The sequence below is a fragment of the Tachypleus tridentatus genome, chromosome 9 (assembly GCF_004210375.1).
Source record: "Tachypleus tridentatus isolate NWPU-2018 chromosome 9, ASM421037v1, whole genome shotgun sequence".
Taxonomy (NCBI): domain Eukaryota; kingdom Metazoa; phylum Arthropoda; class Merostomata; order Xiphosura; family Limulidae; genus Tachypleus; species Tachypleus tridentatus.
In genome coordinates, this window is record NC_134833.1 from 79,605,049 (window position 1) to 79,616,548 (window position 11,500).

At 30.6% G+C, this 11,500-nt stretch overlaps 1 protein-coding gene across 1 annotated transcript in view; it reads left to right on the forward strand.

Annotated features, from left to right (window-relative positions):
- LOC143225579 (DENN domain-containing protein 5A-like) overlaps positions 1-7,656 on the forward strand; it is an 88,975-nt gene extending 81,319 nt beyond the window's left edge. The window contains 4 exon segments of the mRNA XM_076455277.1: positions 3,816-3,898; positions 4,410-4,533; positions 4,721-4,910; positions 5,492-7,656. Of these exon segments, the coding sequence (XP_076311392.1) occupies positions 3,816-3,898; positions 4,410-4,533; positions 4,721-4,910; positions 5,492-5,675 (581 nt within the window). The 3' untranslated portion in view covers positions 5,676-7,656.
- The last annotated feature ends 3,844 nt before the right edge of the window (positions 7,657-11,500 follow it).

Below are 11,500 nucleotides of genomic sequence, written 5' to 3' on the forward strand. Positions count from 1 at the left end.
TATTGAAACTCTACATACAAATTGCACATTTTTACTACTAGCTTTCTTGAAAGTACATGCCATCCTGAGTTCCCAAATAAAACCCACTTCTAACAAGCTGTGAATGCTTAACTTGTACACTAGTTGTAGCTGTTGTATTTATACTTATAGCCTGTAAATAAATAGTCAGTATCAAATATCAGTAGCCTATTGTCAAAACTGTTACTGTTAATTAAACCTGACATTTAAGAACCAATCATGTTATTGTTTTATCACTATTTTGCCTTAATTACCTTTACCTTTAACTATGTAGAACTATATTAGAAGTGATAATAACAGTAATGTTAATAATACAGTGTATTTAGCTTGATTTATATTATAACCTACTTTTAATTATAAGCTGAATTTAAATTAATGTATCTATGTACAAGTAAACAAATTAATCCTTAAAACATGAGAAGATTGTATTTATTTAGTAAAATAATGTATTAGTCTGTTTTATGATTTACCAGTAAGCTGAATTATAGTTAAGCCTAAAATACCATTAACATACTAAGCCTAATTCAATGTTGTAGTACACCAATAAACTAAGTCAAAACTTTTACTGTCTTCCTTTTACTTTCATATCTTATTAAATCTAGTTATTCTGTTGTTATTCAATCCAAGTTACCACAAATCATAATATTAAATAAGTTTGAAAAATCAATGACGGCTTAACTTTTCAATGACTTTTCTCTTTCATTGCACCTGCATGATACAATTTGTGTATTTTGTAATTCTATGAGATTCAGGTGCATTGCAAAAAAAAATACTGAGTGAAATAGTTTGAGACTTCAGAACAACTGTTTAGAGAATATGTAGCATTTTCAAATAAGATGCTTGTTTTTATGTTGCAGCACCCCAGTAGCACAGTAGTATGTCTGTGTAATGACAGTGCCAGAAATCAGATTTTGATACCCATTGAGAGCAGATTATAGATAGATATTTGAATGTAGCTTTGTGCTTAACTACAAACAACAACAACAAAAAAAAATTGTTACATTTGTATGAATTTGCAGCTTGGAAATTTTGAAAATAATTTTATGGGATATATATTTTTTAAGAAACAATTAAAATGATTACATTTATTGTACATTTTAATTGTAAATTATTATTCCTTTCTACATTATTTTAAAACTTTTCTATGAAGTTTTTGTTTTATGGAACTGTAAATTTAATTTTCATTTGGATTTATAAACAAACAGTTTCACTGAACTGATTATCACTTGCTTACAATGAAAGTAAATTTACCATCCTAAATATTATAAGTAAACCAATTAGCCAACTGCTAATCATAATGTTGATCATTTTGATATTTTGCGTGTATGTAATAAGTTTTAAATCTGTTTTGGATTTATATGTATATATATATTCTTTACTTTTATTTTGGTGATTTACTTTTCTCGTTCAAGAGGTTACTTAGTCTGATAAGACTTAATTTCAAACAAGGCTTAAAACAGCAGCCATTTTGGCAAAATGAAACTAAACATACAAGAGTAAAATGATTTAATTTGGTCTGCTTTATCTTTTCCTCTCAACTTCAACATCATAGTGCAAATGAAGTACAAAATGATAAATGAAGCTTTGAAAAAAACAGAAGTGAAGTTGTAGTGGAAGTTTTCATGAACACCTTTTCATTTAGGAAAATATACAGTCAAATTAAGGATTTTATCACTTTGTTCCTATCTCTGTGTGAATCTCTGCTGAATTGGGAGCATTATCAGTTTTTAAAGAACATGATAAAGAGCATCCTATTCATGTGTAATATTCTCAAGTGCAGTAGTAAGGTGGGCCTTATTTTGCAACTTTTTATTTTCAGTACTTTCATCCTACTAATGTATTCCTATACTTACATTGAATGTTTGGGTACAATTTCAACAATATTTATCAAACTTTAGAGGTTGCTTAGTAATTTAGAAGGTTAAAACAAAAACTGCACATTTGCTCAATAAACATTATGTTCATTTTTTATTATCTGTTTATGCAAAACCTAGAATGCAAGATATAATAGTTGTAAGGATGTGGAAGTTCTTCCCAGTCTAGCTCTTCAATCTTTGCAGATGTAATCCTTGCTGTATGGGGCTGTGCATTATCCTGATATAACACAACATCTTTATGATTAATCAAAGCAGGCCTTCTTTTATTTCAGTGCAACATTCAAATCCTCTAACTGCTGACAATAGAAGTCTGATGTTATTCTCACTTTGAGTGGCAGCAACTCAAAGTGGATCACACCAACAATATCCCATCAAACACTTAAGACTTTCCTAGAGTGGTGGTCCATTTTTGGCTGTGCTTTAAGTCAGCTTATGTGCATTGAGCCATTGTCTGCAGCACTTAACATTTTTATAATGTATCCATTTTTCATCTCCAGTCACTAATGCGTCCAAAAAAGGTAAACTACATTCATGAGAGTGCAGAGAAGTGCAAATGTCCGCTCTTGCTCTAAAGTTGGCTTCTGTCAAATCATGGGGGACCATTTTTCAAGTTTTGACACCTTTCCAAGCTGTTTGAGATGACTGTGAACTGTTAAATGGGTTGAATTAATCTTCTGTGCTAGTTCTTCAACTGTTACAGCACAATCTTTGTCAAGTGCAGCCAGCAGCAAGTCATCATTAAACTCAACTGAACGACCTTAATGTGGCACATCACTTAAACTGTAACCACCTGATCTGAACTACTGAGACCACCTTCAACATTTTCTTTCATTCAGAGACTCTGCACCATAAACACTTTGAATGTTTCGTGTAGTTTTTGCAGCACTATTGCCTTTTTTAAACTCGTAAAGCATTATATGCCTAATGTGCTCCTCAGACACATCCATTTTCATAAGGGTTTATTTGATTAATGATCAGAGATAGTGTAGTTGGGTAAGTTTCTTTTATTTGTCTGAATATTTTTATACATGTCCTACCACATATTTTAGTCATCAAAGCCTTCTATAAAGACAGAAATGGTGATGCACTTTCTGTATTAAATTTTAGGACATTACTTATGGAATGATGTGATACAAGGAGAAAATATTGGTATTTTGTTCAAAACTATAATGGCTTTCATCCTAGGGGACCCTGAATGCCTTATCATACTCTGAAAAACCAAGAAAATTCACAAACATTGATGTTTTGGTTTCAGAGCATTCTGAAACCAACTCAGAAATCAGAATATGTGATTTAAAAAAATATATACACAAAATTCAGTAAGTAAAATATGTAATTGAGTAAATTTCAACTTTGAAGTATTTTATTTTAGCTGTAAAAATGAGTCCAAGTTTATTTTCTATATATTTTTAATTCATTGCTGCATTCATCTGGGTGTGGGTGTTAAATTATTGGAGTTTTCCCCTGTTTCTGCTTACATGTATCAGATTTTGTCATAATACAGTGGATATAGTATGGAAATAATTTAAAGATACATCTTTCAATGTTTTTTTATTTGATTTAATATTTATGACAATAATTGTGCTAGGTTGCAAATGTTTTCTTCTACATTTCTCTTAATATGTTTTTTACTGATGTCACCACAGATCTGTCTTATCTGGAATGAATTATTGTCTGGAAAGCCTTTTATTCAGTACCAAAATTTCTCAGCTGAGCTGACCTATTAGACCTTCAAATGTGTATGAAATGCTGTATTTAAATGTATATATGTAGTACAAATTATTAGGCTCTTTGGTCAATGCCATAACTCTGAAGGAAATATTTTTTTATACTGATATATTGAATTTGTATGTTACCAACTGGAATATAAGGAAAACTTGTTTTTACAGTTGTGATACACAAATACTGTTTGTTTTCTAGAGCTTACTGTGCCTGAGATACAGCAGATTTTGGGGGATGCAGTAAACAACATTGTGAAATATTTTTACAAGTCTGAAAAAGAGGTAAGCATAGTAATGTGCTAAAGTGTTCAATGTACATTTGTTATAGCTTGTTTTAAATCCTAAAATTTCAGTATGATTGAAAAATAATAATTGATGAGCATTGCTGAAACTGTTTGTACAGTGGAGGGGGGGGTGTACACCAATTTTAAGCTTAGCTAATTATGCATTGGTCATCTTGTAATAAAATTTTTTTCCCAAGTTCTTACATTGAGCTGTTGAAACAGCATAAGATGTGTTACTTTTACCTATAAGTACAGTTCAAAGGCTTGTTACCTTGAGTTGTATCTTATTTCACGTTATTGATGTAATAGTGAATGAGGTACAATTATTTATTTTTGTTTTAATTGTGAGTTTATTTAGTTTCTAGATTCTGATTTAAAATGCTACTAGAAGAAAATAAAAAATAAAACTCTTCATTATATCAGTTAGTTTTACATAGCTGACATTTTCATTTATATAGTTTAGTCCACCAGTTATTCTTTTAGTAATAATTTCTTCTACATGCATTTAGAGAGGAAGCATGACAATATTATTGTGTGGTGAGCTTGGATTAGTTTATTGTCTGGAACAAGTTTTTCTCTATGGGTTTAAAGCCACTCGATTCTTTAGACAAGTTTATCTCTGGGACTTCTTTGGTGAGTCATGTTTCTCTACATAACATTCTCAAATTAGATAAAGATGATTATTTAGCTCAGTTTCTATGTAGTGTTTTTGCTTTGTATATTTAATATACTAATATGTGATAAATAAAAGATAAATAATTCTTTGTAAACAATTATGTTAATCAGGAGTTTTATATTTAAAAAATTCTTAAACTTTCAGTGAAAGTTCGAGCACATTTTGGTAGCTTGCTTCATGAAGAATATAACACTGAAAGTTCAATACCATGGGAGTCTCATGAACATGTTTTTGTTATGAAATCATACTGCCATCTGGTTGATAAGATTGATAAAGCCTCTCATTCTGTAGGAAAAGATGGAAAGTTTCAGTTGTTTATTTGTTTTGCAGCCAGGTAGGATATTTACATGTATACTAATGATTTTTCAAGATGTTTTCATAGCTTCTGACATTCAGAGTATAGAATATCAACTTCATAATGATTTGTTCTATTTTGTATGTTTACAATTTGTCTAAAATTATTTGCTCATTATTGCTGAAGTATAGAAATACATGCTTGTTTTTTATAATTTTAGTTTTTACACCTTACACAAAAAACATTTACATTGAGTATGGTAGTTACATATACAAGCATTGAATTAAGTGAGAATTGTAATATTTTTGCACCAGAGCTTCAAATGGAAATATTTGATAAACCATTTTTTTACTCTTCTTTACTTAAAAGTGATTTTGATAAAGAAAACTGTTTTATAAGTTAAAAAAGAATTTGCTATTCTACATTTACTTTTGGAAAATATTTTTTGTTCTTGTTTTGCTTTAATTCCATGTAATGTTCTGTGTTCTCTTTAAACAATTGGTAATTGGTCATGAAAAATGTTTCAGATGTGCATAGTGCTAATAAGGCTAAAAATCTGAATTAAACTCGCAGTAAAAAATTCTAGTCTTATATGGTAGCATGTGATTTCATATTTACAGAGACCACCTGCTCCACAGAATGCTATTGCATATAGCATCTAGTACAATTACTGCTAGCATGTATGAAGAACAATCTTTCTTGCGAGATCCTAGCTTAATCACATTTCTGATCCAGATCTTGGAGAGCTTATCAGAGTTTAACATTACCTTAGAATCGTCCCTCACAAAAGGTATCGAGAGTTGATAGTATTATGGCTGAAGATTTCATATTTGAAAATTATTCAGTTAACAACTAATTCACTTTTTTTTATTATCCATATTAAATATTCTATCTTGGTGTGGCTCTAACTTTTTGGATAGTCAGAAAAATACAACTGAAATAATTTATTTTATTTTTTCATATAACTATATTGTCTCTTCTGTTTCTAATAGTTACTTTTTATTACAAAATATCCTTGTACAAAGAAAATAAATGTATGTGTATATGTATATTTACTGTCATGTATTTAACAATTCATAGTTCATTTTGTTATGCAAAATAAATACTCAGTTCTTTTATATTAAAGGATACTAAAAATGGATATTGAACTGCAACCTTTTCAGTTTTCAGATAAATAATTTTCCATTGTTATGAAGAGTTAACCAGGAATAGCATAATTTTATAATGTATTTTAATACATGATGTAAGAAGTTAACTGAGCTTTCTAAAACTTGGAACACAAGTTAAGCATAATCTCATTTCTAAGTGAAAAGATAATAATTTAGAAGAACTATATAATTTTTCTTTTTAAGACCCAATCAGGTAATTGATGTTAAAAGTTTTAAGTTTAAGAAATTATTTCAAATATTCTGTAAGATAGATGAAATGCAATTTATAGTTTGTGATACAACTTATGATGTTTTGTTATATAGGGTTTTATAAACTGACAGGAGATAGATTAACTTGTATTTATTATCAAAATATTCATATATCTATAACAGTTTAGTCTTTTCTTTATATTAAGAAATTAACGTGTCTATATCTATTAAAGTAAGAAAACTAGTGTAATTAAGTGACAGATAATTTTGTATGAAAGCCTTTTTTCTTAAATAATCATGAATTAGTAGGATTTTATGATGTGATTGTTTACTTTTTTTTTGTGAAGAAAAAATCAAAGATTTTTCTGTTATAACTGATAGTTCTTCCCAAGCAAAGTCTTAAAGTTTAAGATTGTGGTATGCTATATTTACAACTATATTTTATTTCATGAAACTCTTTATGAATAATGTGGAAGGATAAAAATAGTAGCTAAATGGGTTTGAATTTTTTTTCCATTTAAAAGTACATTTGTGATTATAGTGTTTTATGTAAGTCTGTTGTATATGTACATACTGGTGGTTTACATGTTTATTGTAGTGTTATATCTTGTTTGTTTTTATTATATCTGTACATAATAGTTGGTTGGATTTTTGTATCTTTAAGAAGGTAAATTACATATTAAGGTTTTGGGGGCTATAACTAAAACATTATTGTGCAATATTATACTTCAATTATTTTTTTAACAAACTGTATTACATTAAATTAGTAATGACGTTAAAATAACTGTACCAATCAAATCATTTCATTTATTTAGTGTATAGTGAAAAATACACAAATTTATTTGATAAAGAAACCAAACTCCTCAAACAAATATAGAGGGGTTAAAAATTTGTACAAAGTAGTAATGAATGACAAATAGAATATTTCTCAGCAGTTTCAATTAATGATTGTGTAGCTGGTCAAATATTTCTCAATTACGATGTTTGAAAGGAAACAAACAATATTCACACCAATAACGCATGTTGTGAGTTTTAGTAATCTCAGGAAGTCTGATGTGGAATGTTTTAAACATCAGTTATTGTGATTTATAGCGAGTGCACTTTCTGCTTTGGAGATATGTTATTGCCCATCTAGTTTTGTATGGTGAATTTCTTGTAACATATAGATACACAGTTTTTAACCTGATGTGTGAACTATTGAGGAATGAATAATTTGCTCTTTGATGAAAGATTTGTAGTAATTTATTTCAGGTAAACTGCTCTGCCTTGATGAACGTATTGTCAGTTACATTGGTTTTGGTTAGTTTTTTTATTATTATTGTATTTTTACATGTGTTTATTTCATTGGTTAGGGTGTTCAGTATTTGCTCCACTTAAAGCTCAAGCATAATTGTTGTTTCAAAATACCTATAAAATTTAAAAACTAATGGATTTCTTGTCTTCATTTGTACACACACACACACACACATGCAGTTTGTTATAAAGAAAAACAAGCCTAAAAAAAAAAAAAAACAACGCTGCACCAATTGAAAGAATTTCCCAGGGTACAAGCTATAATGTGGGATGTAAAATGTACCCTAGGCTTTGGAAGAGACTGCTTAAGTAGGACCTACATTGTGGTGGGGATACACCGTCTATCTGTTTTAACCTCCGTTCGCCAGTCTCGCCATAAATAAAGAAATAGCAACAGAAATTAAGAGAGCGAGATGTGGGTGCTCAAACCCACAACGTGCCACATCTGTATCACTATTCACTGTTTGCAGACAGTTGGGGAAGGTGACTGCTTTTCAAAGTAAAGAAGAAAAAAAAGGTACTCTCATTTGGGAGTAAGTACGTTAAATAAACTTAACGAACTTAGCATTCGGGCCCCTATTATGGTGATAAGACACTAATTAGTAGCCCAGATCTCGAGTTTCAAAAAATTCAAATGCTGTCGAAAAGTAATCAGTTTTGAAGGTATTATATGAAAGTACTTGGGTTTTATTTCCCGGAAAGGAGTCGAAGGACACTTATGCTAATCTCTTTTACGTACTCGCACTACTATCTTGTGTACATTATATTGTCTGTCTGTCTATCTGATGTTTGGTAAGAGACGCGTGACACTTCCGTTTGTACTGTCATGATGTCAGTAAATCGTCCCATGCCATGAATTAGGAGAAAAATTCTACACTGTAGGTTATAACGCAGCATGACATACCACTCCTAAAGCAGGAAATAAAAATTTTTATTGCTCTTAATTTTGATTTTATTTACTCTTGAAACAGATACGTTGATAAGTTAAAATAACTTTATAGTAATATGTGATGCTATCATCAAAATTTAGTGGTAACACGAAACCTTATGCACGCATTGTATTGAATAGAGGAATTTAAATATTTTTAAAAATAAAAGTAAATAGATGGCAGCATTAGTGCCTTTACTAAATAACATTCGTATCTAACGTTCGAGTGAATTAACTAATTTGTTTCAGTAGAATAAAATGAACATGCTGTTTGTATATCAGTGTAGAGAGAAGTAAAGTAACTTGAGTTTTCATTCTTGAATAAAGTATTTAGTTTTTCTTTCCATTCAAAATATTAAGTTACAACAATTAGTATGATGATGATATTGCACAGCCTTGTGGTATTCGATAGTGATTTGGCTTTAAAAAATGGTTATTTCCTCTCAGATAACGTACATTGCGAGTGTTAAAACGTTAAATTTGGAGTTTGAACACGCATCTACCCACACATTATTATCCATGAAAACATCCAAAGAATAGCATTATGGACTGGAGTGCTTGAAAAAAAAAAGGTAGTACGAGGTTTATACGTTTATTTATTTATAAAATGCAACTTTTGTTGCACTACTTATCCAGGAAATTCAGCAGAACTTGTTATATTTGCTACTCAATTAACTCGTACTTTTATTGTGCATTCACAGTTTAAAGCCCCACGCTAGTACAGCGGTATGTCTCCGGATTTACAACGCTAAAATCAGGGGTTCGATTCCCCTCGGTGGGCTTTGCTATAAGAAAACACACACACAGTTTAAAATGTGGAATTTCTTACAGATTCGAATCCTGGTCCTCATTTCGTATAGTCATTTTTTAATTCTTTTTTACAAAAAAATATGAAATTGTATTTTGTGTTTGTATAGTATAGATTTTATGTGATGGAATTCAGAAACGGAAATTCAGAATATTCGATATAGTGATTCAGAAGTATTCACTTTCTGCACGATCTTACAATTCCCATATTTGACCACGAGATACGTTTTATTAATTCACCAGAGAACTTTCTAGGCGCCCTACTTTTGCGTGGGTGGGATCTTAAGAAACAAATTTATTAAACAATAATAGAAGTTAGCCATCATATTAAGATATCAAAGTAGCAGTTCAGGAATAATTATACACAGCATTGTTTCTTAAATCAAACATAAATTCAACTGATTTTTTTTATTTAAATTTTCGGAATTACAACAGTTGCGGTTTTCTAAAGAGCAGCATTATCCATCATTTCTACGGTGTAAAAGTCTACTTTCCCCGAGGATGTGATTGACAAGTGACCATTTTCTTTCGCAAAGTACTTGTTAACATATTTAACGATCTATCTGATGTAGATGAAGTAACGAACTCAACCCATAATTAAGGGATTCTTGGAGACACACCTGAACTTGGAGACTTGATATTTGTTGGTACATTTTGCATCGCGAGATAACAGATACTCATCTTGAAAGTGAACTTAATGATAATACTTTTGTCATCCAAAGTGAATGAAAAAAACCACTACTTACAATGAACACTGGACAATTTTTTTCAAAAACATAACCAACAAGTGTTCAGTTTCTTTAGGTATTTTGCCGGGGATTCATTACATATTCCAACACACTGAATAATTGCAGTAAAAAAATAAACCTACAAGTGTAAATTCCAGACGTGTAATTACTTGCATGATATAAGGACTTTACAACGTCCTGTGTAAAATATGTTGCTGCTTTTTCTTTTTTACCAAAGGATGGCGATTTAATATTTCATTTTGACAGAAAAAAATGTCAATAAAGGGGGATGGACTACCCAAGTAGCCATTATAAGAATAAGGCTGTTTTTCCTAAGGCATAGGGATTAGATTATTGTTGGCACTTGTGATTAATGTGCACCTTCTAGAATGGTAGTTAATAAACACATTGCCATTTAATAGCAAATGTGGTGAGAAGAAAATACGTCTAAGTCCCACTTAAATTGTCAGAGTGAATTCAGCGCAATTACAATGAAGAGTTAGTTCAGGAGTTCTTTTAAAATCTAGTTTTTCGCAGCTAAATTAGGGGCTGCTAGTGCAGATAGCCCTGGTGTAGCTGTGCGTGAGATTCAAAACAAACAAATGTTTGAAAATTGTTTTACTTGTTTAATACAAGGCTTTGTTGTAAAGTTAGCTGTAAATATCACCTGCCGTAGAAGTTAATAATGATGGTGATAAAAACGGTTTTTAATTTCTTGTTTCATTTGGCGAATGCCTACACTAAGTGTTAACAATATTTAAATAAATAGTTAATTTCTTAACTTCGAATTATTTCACTCCATTTTTTTCTTAAAACGATCACTGTTCTTAAATCAGACTCTGTAGACAATGTGTGAAATATATAAGCGTTATTTTAGAGTTTTTACTTCCATGTATAAAATACGGTATGCATAATCTATACGCTTGTCTTACTAAAGCTGAGACGACAATGACTGATAATTCAAATGATGGCTTTGGTTTTGTTTGGTTTGTTTTTAATTTCGCGCAAAGCTACACGACAGCTATCTGTGCTAGCCGCTCCATAATTTAGCGATGTATGACTAGAGCGAAGGCAACTAGTTATCATCGCCAACTATTGGGCTACTCTTTCACCAACGGATAGTGGGATTGACCGTCATGTTATATTGCCTCCACAGCTGAAGGGGCGAACATGTTTGGTGTAACGAGAATTGTAACCTACGGCTCTCAGATAATGAGTCGAGTAATTTAACCAACTGGCCATGATGGGCTAAAATTATGTATTATCCATAAATATAACCTTATTTGTTAAAGAAATATAGTCCAATTGGTTTATTCGTCTGACTGACAGATACGGTTGTTCAGTTGTTTTTATTTAATATTTCAGATAAATACATTGAATACTCTAAAACACAGGCAAAAGATTAATTTTACTTTGTGCTTTATTAGAAACTTACCTAACTTGATTTACTAAAAACAGTTATCGAGACTTTATTCAAAGCATGTTGTTTATTTTTTGTTAAGCGCAAAGCTAAAC